Source organism: Hyperolius riggenbachi, chromosome 4, assembly GCF_040937935.1.
Source record: "Hyperolius riggenbachi isolate aHypRig1 chromosome 4, aHypRig1.pri, whole genome shotgun sequence".
In the NCBI taxonomy this organism is placed as follows: Eukaryota; Metazoa; Chordata; class Amphibia; order Anura; family Hyperoliidae; genus Hyperolius; species Hyperolius riggenbachi.
In genome coordinates this window covers 131,619,074-131,635,722 of record NC_090649.1, presented here as the reverse complement: position 1 = coordinate 131,635,722, position 16,649 = coordinate 131,619,074, and the positions used below count along the sequence as shown (strand labels likewise).

General features: G+C 43.6%; 1 protein-coding gene across 2 annotated transcripts in view; it reads left to right on the top strand.

Moving 5' to 3' along the window:
* KLHL24 (kelch like family member 24) overlaps positions 1 to 16,649 on the top strand; it is a 96,103-nt gene that overhangs the window by 62,717 nt on the left and 16,737 nt on the right. For both annotated transcript variants that reach the window (XM_068279201.1, XM_068279200.1), the window contains exons 3-4: positions 10,186 to 10,370; positions 15,709 to 15,827. In XM_068279201.1, the coding sequence (XP_068135302.1) occupies positions 10,186 to 10,370; positions 15,709 to 15,827 (304 nt within the window). The remainder of the gene's footprint in view (positions 1 to 10,185; positions 10,371 to 15,708; positions 15,828 to 16,649) is intronic.

The window sequence follows — 16,649 nt, the reverse complement described above, 5'->3', positions numbered from 1 at the left end:
AAATGTAAAGTACATAGCATGTCTCACTTATAATAAACCTTAGGGTGGATTGTGTCACAGAAGAAAAGGCTTCATGTCTGTGTCAGAGTAAACAGGTAGTCTTTCATTCTGGACTCCAGCAGTGGAGCTGTCCTTATTGAATGTGGTAAGATTAGGAGTTCCATAGGTTACTAGAACCATGACAAAAGGCTTTGGTTTCAGAGGTTTTGAGGTGGAATCTAGGGATTACCAGATTGTTATACCTTGTTGATTTGATGTTGTGAGAGGTGTGTTTCAGCTGCAACAAATCTTTAGATAACTAGAGTTTAAATTGTGTGTGGATTTTAGTGTTAGTAGGCCAGTCTTAAAGAGGTTTCTCCATTTTAGAAGTGACCAGTTAAGTGGTAAAAGAACCAGTGTTGTGTGGCAATTGCTGGTGCTCAGGGCCGGCCTTAGGTTTCATAGCGCCCTGAGCGAAACCTGATTTTTGTGACCCCCTTCATCCTCTTTGCGCATGCTTGCACACAAACGCACGCACTCACACTCGCAAGCATGCACACACACACGCATGCACACACACACGCAGACCCATATGCAATTCACCTTTTCTCCTGAGATATCTCCTAGGACAGTCAGGCAGATTTACATCACAGAAAAAATGGAAAAGCGGAGGAGCGCTCCATAGTGTAAAACAGATTTATTTAAATTAAAAAGCGCATAAAACAATTGCACTTACTAGAAAGTAGATGCATAAAAGCATATCAATTGAGGGCAAAGCCCTATTCCTGAAACCCTGGGAGGGGGCCGCCTTCTACGTACTCCGTGGCCTGCGGAGATCGTGGTCCAGATGGAAGGGACAGGAAGTGGCTGACCCGGAGGGTTGGAGCGTGCTGGCCACGCTCCAACCCTCCGGGTCAGCCACTTCCTGTCCCTTCCATCTGGACCACGATCTCCGCAGGCCACGGAGTACGTAGAAGGCGGCCCCCTCCCAGGGTTTCAGGAATAGGGCTTTGCCCTCAATTGATATGCTTTTATGCATCTACTTTCTAGTAAGTGCAATTGTTTTATGCGCTTTTTAATTTAAATAAATCTGTTTTACACTATGGAGCGCTCCTCCGCTTTTCCATTTTTTCTGTTTTTATCCAAGAATGCCTCCCAGCCGGGCATGAAGGAGCTGCCCTCTTTGTGAAACCATCATTCATCCATTTGCCCGCACACCCACGGTGCCCAGAAGCGCAAGATTTCCCTTCGCTCCGTTCTGAGATTTACATCACAGGAGCCTATAGGCACAGATGTCCTGGCACCCTAGACTTCACCATCCATGAACCTACAAACACCTGCTGAACACTACCGCAATTGTCCCAGCTGACACTTCTCACTTACCTGTCATAGGTAGCTACAGGTGCCCCTTAGCATTAGGTAGCCAGAGCTGTCTTCAGTGTTAAGTACTTAGAGGTACCCCCAAGTATTAGGTAGCTAGAGGTGCTCCCGACTGAAGGGAGATGACATCAGTGGAATGCAGAGAGCAGGATGAGTAACCTCTCATTTTCACTCTCATCTGTACCCTGAACAGGAAAGGAGAAAGGGAGGCGCTCGGGGAGGGGAGTGAGCCGCCTTTCCATCATCAGGCGCCTGTAGGCACGTGCCTTATCGTAAATCCGTCCCTGAGGATAGTGGTTCCCAACCTTTTTGACGTTGTGACACATCCCGCCAAATGCTCAGATCTCCGTGACACGTCACATATGTATAATAGAAAAAATACTATTAATAACCACAAATGGATGGAAATAATGCATTATCCTGAATATACTTAAAATGAAGGCTAGAACCTTTCAGGAATATTAATAAAAACAGTCAGTGGGACAGTTAGCTGCCCCCCCCCCCCCATTTAGAATGATAGCACAGCACCGACAATTTACACCACGCGTTATAGCCGCAGTGTGCCGCCCCCAAGAAAACGCCCTCAGACTCGGTATAGGTAGGTAGCCAGGTATAGGTGCCCCCAGTACAGGGTGTCGTGTAGGTGCCCTCAATATAGGTTGCCAAGCATAGGTGCCCCCAGTATAGGAAGTCAGTTGAAGGTCTCGATCGCCCCCATAGGTAGCCAGGTGTTGGTGCCCCCAGTATAGGAAGTCAGTTGAAGCTCTCAATCGCCCCCATAGGTAGCCAGGCATAGGTGCCTCCAGTATAGGTAGCCAGGTGTTGGTGCCCCCAGTATAGGAAATGAGGTGTAGGTGCCCTCAGTATAGGTAACCAGCTATAGGCGCCCCCTTGGAAGGCAGCGCCCTGAGCGACCGCTCCGGTCAAAGGCCGGCTATCCTGGTGCTCTGTACTAACTGCAGGTGGTGCATTTCCTTGTTGAAATGCCTGTGTAGAGGGATTTGCAATAGTCCAGCCTTCATATAATGCATTAAACTGGTGTTGGAAATCTACTGGGAGCATGAGAAGTTTGGGTTTTGTAATGTTCCTTAGGGAAGATTTCACAACAGCAGAGACAACTATTTAGATCTGTGCTCCTTACCTTCATTGGTGATTATTGGGATTGCAAGATTCTGACCTTTGATGACAGGAACTTCAGTTGGTCAGCATTAGGTTTCAGCCAGGTGTCATTTATCCACTTCTGTAGCTTGACTGAGCAAGTGTTTATGGCTGTAGTAGGGTCACAGCAGGTTTAAATGTTAATTATAGCTGGGTGTCATCAGCATAGCAGTGGTATACCAGACTGTGTGCTTGGATGCGATTCCCAAGAGGTGGCATAAATATGCGCAACACATATGTAGCTAAAAGAGTCAGATTAAAGTTACAACAATGCATCTGTTTATACTAGTTCAGTGTTCTCCCCAGAAATTTAGAAAAAGTAGCCGGGTTGGGTGCGAGGGGATTGCTGGACCAGTGCAAGTCTGCTTGCAACATAGGAGAAGGATAAGGAGGCAAGCCTATGACAGCCGGGGGCTCATCAAAATTATCCGGGTGGAACACCCGATTAAAAGAGCCTGGGGAGAACACTGCAGTTCTTGGTCAGCGATTCAGAATATAGTAAATGAAAAGACAGAGGATCAGTAAAGAAGCCATGCTAGTAGAAAAATGTTTGTAAAAGGGAAGAAAGCATTGGTAACCATGTCAATTTGATTTGCTTCTAATGTATAATTAGTGGCTTAAAGTCCTAATAGTCCTTCCTCCTGAGCTACAATCCTCAAAGTTACTTTGGCTCTATTTGCACTCAACTCTGCCTGGGTCCCATAATCAACTATAACTAGGTAACAAGGCAAAGCTATGCCCACACTAAATGATTAAAAGGGAGGAAGCTAAGCCTCTCATCATGTCGCTGGCAAAGCCAAGGGGTGAATGGCACTAGTGCCACACACATTTTCCTAGCTGTGACATCATCTATATGGCCCGAAAACCTGGAAGGCAACAGAGACCTGTAGACCCATATCAAAGCTTCAGCAGGACATCATCTGTGGAGCTTTGGGGGTCTGCATTCTGCATGAGTATAATGGGGGGAGGTGGTTCTGGGTGAACAGAAGACCTCAGCTGTGTCAGAAAGGCAAGAACAAAAAAATAGAATGTGTAAATAGGATTTCAGATATGAGGTCATCTAGCAACGTTGTGTCAAAGCAGAGGAGAGCTTCAGAGCATGCCAGATAGTTAAAGGAGTTATCAGGCAAAAAAAAAAAATGAGTTTCATTTACCTGGGGCTTCTACCAGCCCCATGCAGCCATCATGTGCCCTTTTAGTCACTCACTGCTGCTCTAGTCCCCCTCCGTTAGCTAGTTTAGTTTTTTCCAACCTCGGGGTCGGCGGGCCGCATTGCGTACATTTTTACGCATTACCCTGGTGCAGGAACATTAACACATAAATTTTTTAAAAAAGCCAGCGGGAACGCGTAAAAATGTATGCAATGCGGCCCAAAACTAAAGTAGCTGGCGGCGGGGGACCAGAGCAGCAGTGAGGGACTATGAGGGCACAGGATGGCTGCATGGGGCTGGAAGAAGCCCCAGGTAAGTGAAACTCATTTTTTTTTTGGCCTGATAACTCCTTTAATGAGCTCACTGTAATTAGCTATTAAGATGCTCTTAGTGAATGGAGAGATTGTATGGGGGTCATAGCTCCCAGTTTGAAGAGGCTTAGGGCTTGATTACAAAGTGTACCTTGGGCTAGTGGGCTCCTCTGTGGCAAAGAACAGGATTTGTGCTTTATAAAAGAGATAGTTTTGACATTATACAAACATGCTAAATGAAGAAATGTGAAGAGGGTACAGAATGTCTTTCAGAATGAGTGTGTGCCTATCAAGTACTGTGAAATTCACATTTTTCTAACATAGGCTTTCAACATGTCGAGCAGCCTTTGTATGCCCATATTGGCATTGCAATCAAATGCAGAAATTAATGTAATCGGGCAGAAAAACAGACAACTATTTTGAGCATAAATGAAATCTCCCTTTGATTTCCATGTTAGAAAATCACTTATTATTTTTTTAGGCTGGGAACAAAATCCCCCAGTGTTTAAAATTAGCATGCCTTGAGTACCACACTAAAAATACCAACATAAATCCATCAACTCCTACATGTATTAGTGCCAAAAGAATCCCTGCCCTATTGTCATTTTTATACTGTGCGAGTTATCTGGCATGTAGCCAATCATAGCCTGTCTGTGCATAGGGAAAAGCCACATGAAACAAGCTCATATTAGAATGCCTACAGAATCACTAACAATGGGACTGGACAGGAAGGCTGAGAGCCTAAATAGTACAGAGGAACTTTACCTAAAGATAGTAGAGGGGATAGGGGTCGGGGGTTGTCTGGATAAATCAATACAGGGCAAAGTAAAAAGTTAAAAAACAGAAGATAGATCAAGAAATGATTTAATATTTGATGTGTAATTCGATCATGTTGTTTGATCCACACACTGCAGGTCAGCATCTTTACTACTGGGAGACATGAAAAAAAAAACGAGACAGCACCAAGTGCCATTATTCACGGACACACATGCGATAGGATAAAAGGTTTTTTTTTTTCTTCACACATATATATGCACAGAGGGAGATACGGCTTGCTTGGCAGTTGGAAACAGTCATTATTTCCCACAATGCAACAGGGTTCACAGTCAGGAAACTGTCATGACCATGGTCCTGACATCACACTGTGGGTTTCATCACAAGTTCAGCCCCCCCTCCCCCGATGATCTATTGGAGAAAACATTAAGTGATCTCCTGGGACAGGGGGTAGCAGCTACTGATTGGGATAAAGCTCAATTCTGGGTTAAAGTTCCTCTTTAAGGAAGCCCGCTGTACTTCATAATTTCAATTTTATGGATAAGTTAAACTTCAGGCAAAAATAGAAACCTGTAAACCAAGAGAAGATACTATACTTACCTGCTGCCTCAGCAGAGACATTCCTGATCGTCTCAGCTTTAAATCTAAAGTAAAAAAAAAAACAAAAAAAACATATATCCAGGCACATCGCCTCTAGTTAGGACATTAAATAGGTTATTAAGGAAAGGGAGGTGCTGAAGGGGGTGTGGCCAGAAAACAGCAAAAATCTATTAACCCTTTGCACTCGCATGCAAATGTTCAAACAATTGCATTCACGGATTTATTCATCCAGGCACCACTGTTATCCCTACAGCTAAGTTAAAAAGCCAGGGTCTTCGTTCACAGAAAATAAATCTAAAGTATGTACTGGTGTTCCCTGATATTGCTGGACTCACCTTCAATGTCCTGGTGGGAGAGGTCGCTTTTAACCAATTCCTCCGTTCTTTCTGGAACTTCAAAGGACCTTCCCATAGCAGGGTCTGCTCACACATCCTCCTACCTCTCCTCTCCATAGTTCTGAACCTTTCCTCAGCCAGATACCAAACTGCATGTCTGTACAGCTCTCCTTCCTAAACTGCTGCCTGGAACAGTCCTTAATGATAATTTCAGGCAACAGATCTTTCAGGTATGTACACAGTTTCAGTCCCCTTGATGTCTTCCTCCAGTGCCATGCACTTCAGCTGTGACTTCCTGGTGCCAATGCTGTATGGTTGATGTTAATGGCCTATTTCACATGAACTGGCTGTCAACCCTGTCTGAAATATGCACCTGACTGTTTTCATGAGTATCCATTTTCCTTGGGGTATAGAAAGACACATAAGTGATAACTAATAGTAAAATGGGCAATAAGCTATGCATCCTTCCTTGCACAACCTTGTTTTTTAAAAACGTATGTCGCATGTTATATACTGTACTTTGAACTGGTTGTTTGGACAGTACCTGATGCTACACAGGGATGGTAAAACTGGTCAACATTGTATGTTGGGTGGCCAGCCTGGGTATACAGACTGTGGACCACGCTGCTATGTTATATATGCTCAAAATGAGCTTTAATAATCATGGTGGCTACCAATATTTAGGGATCCATGTACAGACATGCTGGTAGAGCTCTCTGCCGCGCAGCTTCTGTTCTTTGGAGAGAGGAAGAAAAAGAAGGCAGGAGGTCTCCAACTGAAGGTCCTTTTTGTGGTTGACACGGATGCAGCTAGTTCAGGTCTACTCAACCTGACTATTTGCCGGTGCCAGGTCTCAAACCGGACTGCTCACACATCAGGAGTGCCATAAGACCGTGAGATTATGATGAACTTTGTAAATTGAATCACTGTGGAGGATGTGGACTTTTTAGGGTTAATTGATGTAGGGGTGGGGTTAATCGGGTGGAGCACCTGGGATGAGAGTATATATTTGTGCAATTGCATTCAATCGCTGTTTGACATCTGATGAAGGAGTTTATCCATAACATGTAATGTCTTGTTCCTGAATACAGCAATTTGAAATTGCAGCCAGTGGGGTGCCGTCTCTTTCTTTCTGTTTGGGGTCTCCAACTGAAACCTGCTACCTGGAACCTCAAAAATAATTGGTTGAAAAGGATCCTGAGTTTTAAAGAGGCATTGTCGGACATCAGGAGACACCTGCACAGACTCTAGACCAGGCATGGGCAAACTCGGCCCTTCAGCTGTTACGGAACTACAAGTCCCACAATGCATTTGCCTTTATGAGTCATGACTGTGGCTGTCAGACTCCTGCAATGCATTGTGGGACTTGTAATTCCTTAACAGCTGGAGGGCCAAGTTTGCCTATGCCTGCTCTAGACTGTTGCTTGAAAAGAAAATAAATAATTAAGTTAGGCAATAAAATTGTGCTCTGTGTACTTACTGCACATACTGTAGCTTAAAGCACCTTGAAGTGGGCTGAAATTTAAAAAAAAAAATGACTGCTGGTCATTGTCTTTGGGGTTTCTTCCTTTCCCTGTTCCATGGAGCTTTCTATTCACAGCCTTTCTGAAGTTCACCAAGCTGTGAATCTAAACTCGGCATGCACAAGTTTTTCAGTAAATTGGTATTCGTGCATAAATGGGAGGTGGGGAACAGCCTATTCTTAATATGAGGATAAAGATGCATTACAAGAGTGTGGGAGCATTTCTCTTCTCTCTTGCATGGTACCTCACTATGTTAAAAGAGAAACTCCGACCAAGAATTGAACTTTATCCCAATCAGTAGCTGATACCCTCTTTTACATGAGAAATCTATTCCTTTTCACAAACAGACCATCAGGGGGTGCTGTATGACTGATATTGTGGTGAAACCCCTCCCATAAGAAACTCTGAGTACACACTCCTGGCAGTTTCCTGTCTGTGAACCTTGCTGCATTGTGGGAAATAGCTGTTTACAGCTGTTTCCAACTGCCAAAAAAGCATGCAGCAGCTACATCACCTGCCAACAGTAAAAATGTCACCATGTAATAAATGTCAGAATGTAAATCAGGGATTTACAAGAATTACAAGATTTTACAATGGGCAAACACTGACTAAATCATTTATACAGAATTGTTGTAAAAATGAAGCACTCTCTTTAAGTGCCATGTGGGTTAGTAATGCTCAGTCCCAATCTGCATGGAGAACAGGTGGTCAATAAGGCTTGTGGGGTCATAGTGCTTGGTGGGGATCCCAACCATGCAAAGCCAAGAGTAACAAATTGTTATTCCTCAGCTACGTAGATTCCCATTATTATTTGCTTTCAGCCGAGCATGTATGTTTTTTAGATATCGGTAATCTTTCTTATCATGTTATGTTGTACCTTCTTTAAAGAACATTTTACAGATAACAATTCTTATCTTGTTATGTTGTACCTTCTTTAAGAACATTATAGATAATCATTCTTATTTTTCTTTAGGTCCTACAAGAGAAAAGCGCTTTAGAAATGTTTTTTTGTTTTTTTTGTCTTATCATGTTATGTGTGATTTTTTTTATAAGGAACTTACATATTTATAGTATATACCAAGGTGGCAGTAAAGTGCCTGAATAGCTGAGGGCTGGTTAACAAGGACTATATACGCAGCGATTGCTGCAGATGTTGAAAGCATCATTTGAAGGGGATCTACAGCTGTTGCATTCAAATGAATGGAAGCATTTTTTAAAAGCCGATTGTAGCTTTTAGCAGATTTTTTGTAAACGCCATGGTAGATCCTGTCGTCTGAGCACAAACACAACATGTCACGACTCCATGACACATTCCTGATTTGGAATGCCAGTCAGCAAAGGCCATGCAAAGCAAAGGTTTGCAGGAGGTGGTGGAGCAAAGAGCATTCTAGTTTACTCCTGTGCCGCCTGTGTACTCCTCTTTCCCCTGTGATTCCTCTGTTTCCCGGCGTCCTCCTCTGTCCTCCTGTGAATTCCCGTGTCCTCCTGCATCCTCCTCTTGGTCCCAGCCACCAGAGCTTTGCAGTGTCCCCCAGCACAGATTCAGAGGAAGAATGGTAATTTGAAATGCTTTCCTGTGACTGATGCCGATGGTCTCGTGGGTGGGACCACAGCTCCGTCATTGGATGAATCACTGCCCTCGCTTGGTAACCTGCTAGGTCATTGCTACTCAGTGTTTGGCCCAATGATGGAGCCATGGTCTCACCAGTGAGATCATCTACACCAGTTGAAGAAAAGTATTTCAAGTTGGTCTTTATAATGTGCTGAATCTGCGCTGGGAGACACTGTGCAGCTCCGATGGCTGGGAGCGAGAGGAGAATGCAAGAGGACACAGGCGTTCCACAAGGAGGCAGAGGGGGACACAGGGGCAGAGAGGGATGGGGGGGCAGAGGAAATCACAGGGGAACACAGGAGGACTGCAGTGGGACAGAGGAGAACACAGGGGAGTAGAGGAGAACACAGGGACAGAGGGGGACAAAGGAGGACAGAGCGGGCATCTTTCCTCCCAAAAACCACTCCCTTCTCAAAAGCCTACAGAAGCCCAGGGGAAAAAGCTGTCAAACTAAACCCTGCTGAATGCTTTTAAAGTCTTTAAACAAGAATGAAAACTTTTACAGTTGTCGATTAACAATACCATTCAAATGAGATAAGATCAAAAGCCCCACAGGAGCCGGTGTGAACCAAGACTGTTACATTGTAGCAGCCAGTGGGTTAATGCACTAATTTTAATAGAATTTATATCTATGGCCTGTGTTTACATGTGTAAGGTGTATAATCATCTTTGTTAAATGAATAATGGGCCATATGCAATTCACTTTTTCTCCTAAGTTTTCTCCTAGGAGATAATTTCTCATCTTGTGTTTTAACTAACTTTTCAGCGTTTTGCAACTGAAAAAGTACCAAAAAGTAGTTGAAAACTACTATCAAAATTATTTTGAGTAGTTTCTTGATTGCTGGTGATTTAAAATCCATTTTATTTACAAGTTGTGAAAATATCACCTAGGAGAAAACTCAGGTGAAAAAGTGAATTGCATATGGGCCAATGTGTGTATGACCACGGTAAGGATGGCTGTTGTGGATAGTGGCTACGTTCATAGTGGCTCGGTGGGACGGCTTTGTAACACTGCAGTGCACCACCTACAGCGACGTTTACAGTGTGGCGGGCGTGCTGTAGTAAAATGGAGTGCGGCATGGTAACGCATTTCAGCAGTGCTGTACCGCAAAACTTGTCAGTTAACGCTGATGGTGAAGCATACTATTTATTTACTGTGTGCTTCACTGTATCCACCACAATGCACGTATAACATTCGGTACCACTTTCCCAAACCGTTGCCGTCCTGCTTTTTCAGGGAACACAACACAATAGCCACTGTGAACCTAGCCTTACAGAAATTGTTGCAAGTAAAATACATAAATATAGTGCTGGTAGTACAATACCGTTTCTATAGCGTATTTTTTTCCTTGGTGTTCACAGGTCTACAGGATACTCTGAAGTCATTGTAGTAGTTGGAGGATGTGAACGCGTTGGTGGGTTTAATTTACCTTACACAGAATGCTATGATCCAGTGACTGGTGAATGGAAATCCCTGGCAAAGTTACCGGAGTTTACCAAGTCAGAATATGCGGTTTGCGCTTTAAGGAATGATATTTTAGTGTCAGGTAAAGTAACCTTTAAAGCTAATTTCTCGGGTTTTGAATGTGTTGTTCTTGGCATGTTATGAGTGGTATTTTGCTTATGATGTAAGTACATTCCAAAGAGTTCCCTTGAAAGTGTCCCAGTTAAATGTTCCTCTGAAGCCATGGTCCCTGTTCCACTGACCGAGGATGGGTACTGGCCCCGAGCAATGTTTTATGCCTGTTCTCCTGTATCACCTTTATTCAGCAGTATTTTTGCAGTTCCTGCTGTGTGTAACATTGAAGATTTGCCTCACATGTCCTGTAGATTGATACTGGAGCTGAATCCAGATCTTCCTTTGTGCTGCATCAGTAATTAGCATCAGCCCAATTAAGAGAGCTCACAACACCTGATCAATTTCCTGAACAAAAGCCCTATGAGATATTTATGAGGTTCCATTATACTGCTGTCTAGCCAAAGACCTTGTTTGCACTTTTGTGAACTTATCACTCCTAAACCTACTTCCAGCAACACTGTGGTGACTACCAGTCCTGAACCTGCCTGTGGTACTTTGGCTCTTGAACTTTCACACTGTACTTCTGCTGACTATCTAGTCAGCTGGTCAGCTGTCATTTTGACAAGTTTAGCCTGTATAGCCCTGCAGTAACATGGGACCACCACCTAGCTGGCCACCATGACAAGTTTCACAGTTCCAGTAAATTAATTAGTTGTACCTTAGCACCAGATCACTCATTTTTGGATATTTTACTTGGAGGACTAAAGACAGCCTCTCAGAAACCACCCAGGACACAAAATACATTAGGCAGTGAAATTTGAAAGTAGTCAGCCTAATCTCAGGTGTGGAGGGGAGAATAGTAATTAACACTGGGAAACTTGCTAGGACATGAATGAGGGATTGGTAGGGTATGGAGAGAGAATAGTTGTCTACACAGTGGTGTATCTAGAGGGGTGCAGTAATGGCTCTTGCCATGGGCGCGACAGTGCTATGGGCGCCATGGCTGCCCCATGCTGCACCGACATATGTGCTCCCCGTACCTCCCCTCACTCAGACCCCAAATTAGTGGTGACTGAAGAGTGAGAGGGCGCATAGTGACCATGGATATGGAGAACTCCATATGCGGAAGTGACATCATTGGTCACTTCCCACATGTGAAGTGTGCCGCGCGGATACTGTTTGCCTTCTCCATTCAGTTGCCAGTGATCTGAGGTCTGTGAGTAATGGAGATCCCACTGACACCAATGCAATTCCCTAATGGAGGAGGGGACTACCTATACTATGCGGAGCTAAGGGGGGACTGAGGACACTTCTCTTTATCTGCAGGGGGGGCAACTTATACTGGGGAGGATACCTCTGGATAGCTAAAATGGAGAGACACCTCTGTCCTAATATTGGGGGCACCTCTGGCTACATAATACTGGAGGGCATATCTCGCTACCTATTAGCATTAGTGGGGTGGGGTGAAATTCAGTGTTTGCCATGAGAGCTATATTGCCCAGATACGCCCCTGTGTCTACATTATGAAAAATATAACCAAGACTTAGAAGGTGAATATTATTTTATGTTAGAAAGAGTTATGAAGGGCTGCATGGTATTTGTTGTTGTAGGGTGTGTGCAGTCACCCTCCAATTCCTGTTCCCTTTGCTGCAGTTTACCATTCAGCCTAAGACACTGGGGGAATCCTGAAGGCAGTCAGCACTGCTGGCAAAGGATTTGTATTGGTTGGTGAGTCCACACACAGTCAAATTTCGATTGTACTGTATGTACAATCGATGCAATCTGTGATCTCATATAGAGACCAGGCCGCTGCCACCAATTCGCAATTAAGCGTGTGATAACGCTAAGTCTAACTCATGCTATGTCGTGTAGGAGAAAGGGTTAATACACAACCTTTATAGAGATAGCAAAACAACAATATTAAAATCAAAACCGTTATGGTAACGTTCTCTCAGGAAGCGTGAACACTTTGCAGAGATTTTCAGAACAGCTGACAAACGCTTTTCATTACTTTAGTTAAAGAAATAATGCAGAACTAAATATAGCAATTGAAACAAATCGTTACAATAAAAATAATAAGGATTAAACATGAAAATAATAACTAATTATTGTCTGAGCAATGTGTTAAGTTACCGTGTCCTTTGCGATAATAAGTTCAAACGAAAGAGACATAAAATCCAATTATAGAAAGTTCTGTGGATAGAAGTCCATGGATAAAACAGCCAATCCGTGAAGGTATGTGGGTGGCTGGGGTCTCTCTCCCCAGCCTGGGTGTGTCCAGCAGTTTTAACCCTTTCTCTGCTGGATGGTGGGGATAGTAACAGGAGAGGATTTCCCCACCCTCAGCAATTTGTCCTCAGGCTGAAGTCCGGCCCCTATTGTCTTAGGGCCGGATTGGGTATTTTCTCCAATTATGTCATAACTCAATGGATATCTGACATATGATATAAAAAACAACATTTTTCATTCCATCATCATGCTCTGAACCAAACAATATCAAACTCGCTTGGGTTGACACCTTCTCTGTCTAGGAAATCGATATCTCAGGCTGTGTGGCTGCTATTCGATCGATTAACGTCTGAGAAGGTGTACTGTGCTTACCACATGATGTACTGTGAATTGTGGACCACTGGGCCCCAGCGGTTCCGCAATATCCATTGAATTATGGAATCATTTGTAATTATATATCAAAGTAAAGTAAGGGTCACTTACTGCTTCTAGCGTACAGGCCTGTCGAATGTCTCTGACTTTTTTATAGCCTTGCTTACTTGACCTGGGTAGGGCCCAATTGAGCCGACCTTACCATCTACTGTAAAAGAAGCTATGACACTCAATTGGAGTTTAAAAGGCCACAGCTTTATTACAGTATTGAACATTAAAAACAAGCAAATTTGAAAATCAAAACAAATTAAGACCGGGTCTGGTTTTCTCATTCATGCATCCCCTTATCTTTAAACTAGAATGGGGAATCTTCTTGGAGGAGCTTTATTGCCCCCCTGATAGATAAACAACCTTTCCCTGTGGAGCAGAGTGACAGGTTTGAAATGAACATGGTTTCTCTTTTAAGCAAAGTTACAAACTTAAAGGAGCGCTACAACTCGTATCTTGTGCGCATTTTCGTATGACTGCGCAGATGGCGCATTTCCGCCAGCGAATCCGTACATCAGAGAGGGTTCCTTAAATATGAAGTGTAAATAGTCTTCTATATTAGAAGAGTTTAAAAATCATTGCCAGTTAATGCACAAAAGAATGGAAATAGTAATATAACTGTAAATAATAATACTGAACACAACTCCACAAAGACTGTGGTATGGACATTGTAATTGATTCAATAGTAGCAGTCGGAGTTGCAACGTGTGTACATGTCCAAACTGCTCCCGATCGATAACTGGATCAATTTTCAGATAATTGTTTCACAAAATCGACCCTGTTATCAATCCGCAGTAGATTGGAGAAGTCGGAATAATCTTCTTGATAACTTACCATCATCATGAAGATGTTAAGCCTCATCTACACGTGTAGATGAGGCGCCTCTTCCACGTCCCCGCGCGTGCCCGCCGCGACCCTGCTCGCCACGCGTGCTCCGGATTCGATTCCCCGCTCGTCCCCGCTGGCGCCGCTTATCTTCCGCTCAATTCCCTGCCATTGTCCCCTCGTGGGGAGCGAGCAGGGAATCGGCGGTGGGGAGATCCGTCCTGTCGGATCTTATCAATCGAGCCGCATCAGCGGCTCGATTGATAAGGAACATCGCCGCCGCATCTACGCGTGTAGATGCGGCTTTAGACTGATTTTGGAAGATTAGAAAACTTTAACACAACAATGGAATTTTCATTTTCCGAAACTCTTCAAATCTTCCAAGAGCGGTTTGTTTGACATGAGGAACAACAGTCTCTGTGGTAACAAGGACACATTACTCTAGGGAAAAGCCAAATGCTTTAGAAAAAATTCCTCTCTAGCATCAGATGGCATGTGAGAAAAATGCTTCAAGTTCATATCTGATACAATAAAAGTGAATTTCCACTAGATCCATGCGTGCGTGTATTTCTGCGCACAGACGTTTACAAAATTCACATTAGAACTGATGAAGATCATTGGGCTTGATTCACAAAGCGGTGCTAACAGTTAGCACGCTGGTGAAAAGCCCTTTATCACGCCTAAACTCAGTTTAGGCATGATAAGTTTAGGTGTGATAAGTTAAGGTGTGATAAGTTTAGGCATGATAAGTTTAGGTGTGATAAGTTTAAGCATAATGGGCTCGATTCACAAAGCGGTGCTAACCCAGTTAGAGACTTTAGGCATGATAACCATTGCACCACTCTGGTGAAAAGCCAGTTTAGGTGTGATAAGTTTAGGCATGATAAGTTTAAGCACCAAATGCGTTATCACCGCAGTGCACAGCTGATCAAAAGTTTTGCGCTAGCAAAGTCTGGTGCACTTTGCATACAGTTTAATGGCGCTGCTTTGCGTGCGGGACTTTGCACGCTATCTACACTTATCTAAACTTAGCATGCCTAAACTTATCACACCTAAACTTATCACGCCTAAACTGGCTTTTCACCAGCGTGGTGCAATGGTTATCACGCCTAAAGGGCCTGATTCACAAAGCGGTGCTAACAGTTAGCACCCTGGTGAAAATCCCTTTATCACGCCTAAACTCAGTTTAGGCATGATAAGTTTAGGTGTGATAAGTTTAGGTGTGATAAGTTTAGGTGTGATAAGTTTAGGCATGATAAGTTTAAGCACCAACTGCATTAGCACCGCAGTGCACAGCTGATCAAAAGTTTTGCGCTAGCAAAGTCTGGTGCACTTCGCATAGAGTTTAATGGCGCTGCTTTGCGTGCGGGACTTTGCACGCTATCTACACTTATCTAAACTTAGCATGCCTAAGCTTATCACACCTAAACTTATCACACCTAAACTTATCACGCCTAAACTGGCTTTTCACCAGTGTGGTGCAAAGGTTATCATGCCTAAAGTCTTTTAGGCGTGATAACTGAGTTATCACCGCTTTGTGAATCAGGCCCAAAGTCTCTAACTGGGTTAGCACCGCTTTGTACATCAAGCCCATTGTGTTCGCTTCAGCAATAGGCATTTTTTTCTGTGCGTGTTCATGTGCTGAGAGAAAGTTGACAAGTGTCGCACAGCTTTTATGACTTTTTTTAAAAATCAGATGACGTTTTAGGTCTCATTCTTATAAAACTATGGACATTTTTAAAGGGTTCACAAACTTTCAAGCACCACTGTATATTGTTATATCAGTTATATTACAACGTCCATTTAGATGCAGTTTGCATTTGTTACAGTTCTTACCGGAAGCCTAGCTTGCACAGGGAAAACAAATAACTGTATTGTTTTTCCTTTGATAGGTGGCAGAATCAACAGTCGTGATGTCTGGATCTATAATTCTCAGTTAAATATTTGGATTCGGGTAGCCTCCTTAAACAAAGGGAGATGGCGCCACAAAATGGCAGTGCTACTGGGAAAGGTATCAGCAACAGCGCGTGTAATAAATGTGTAACTGAAATAATATCTGTAAATCTTGCATCTGTCATATTCAGCCATTGTTTGTCACACAGTCCGCATACATCTTTCAGTGTCTGTTTATGTTAGCTTATGCTGAGCATACACGGGTCGATCCTGCGACCGATTAGCCGCCGGATAGACTCCCGCCGCGTCCCGCTCGTCCACGCAGATCAATTCCCGCTCGTCCCCGCCGGCGCTCCTTATCAGCCGCTCGATTCCCCACTATTGTCCGCCGGCGGGGATCAAGCGGGGAATCTATCCGGCAGGTCATCCGACCTGGCGGATATTATCAATCGAGCCATCAGCGGCTCAATTGATAACAGCGTACCTCGCCATGCATGCCCAGCTATCAAAAGTAGAACAACTCCTTGGATAACCTATGAATATTACAATTCTCTTTATGGTGTTGCTGTCTACTATTGTGTAGGTTTTCCTTGGGCCACCAAAACGGTTATGGCCCATTGACTACAAAACCATGTTGCATTATCTGAGCGACCATGTTACACAAAGGATGTGCAGCCTTGTTTTCAAGGGCAGAAAGAGATCATTTGCATATTCAGGAGCGGTGCATCATGGGAAACCAAAGTTGCTCGCTTAAAGCTAAATTATTGCAAATACCTTCTGTTTTAAGAAGTCAAAATGACATTTCACTCTATACAAACTAACCAACATGTCAGGTTACACAGAATGGGCTTGATTCACTTAGACAAGGGTTCAAATCTCTGCTCTTCCTGTTCAGTAAGCTGCATCTATTCAGTAAAGAGTTCTTTAGGTGAAACTTTGT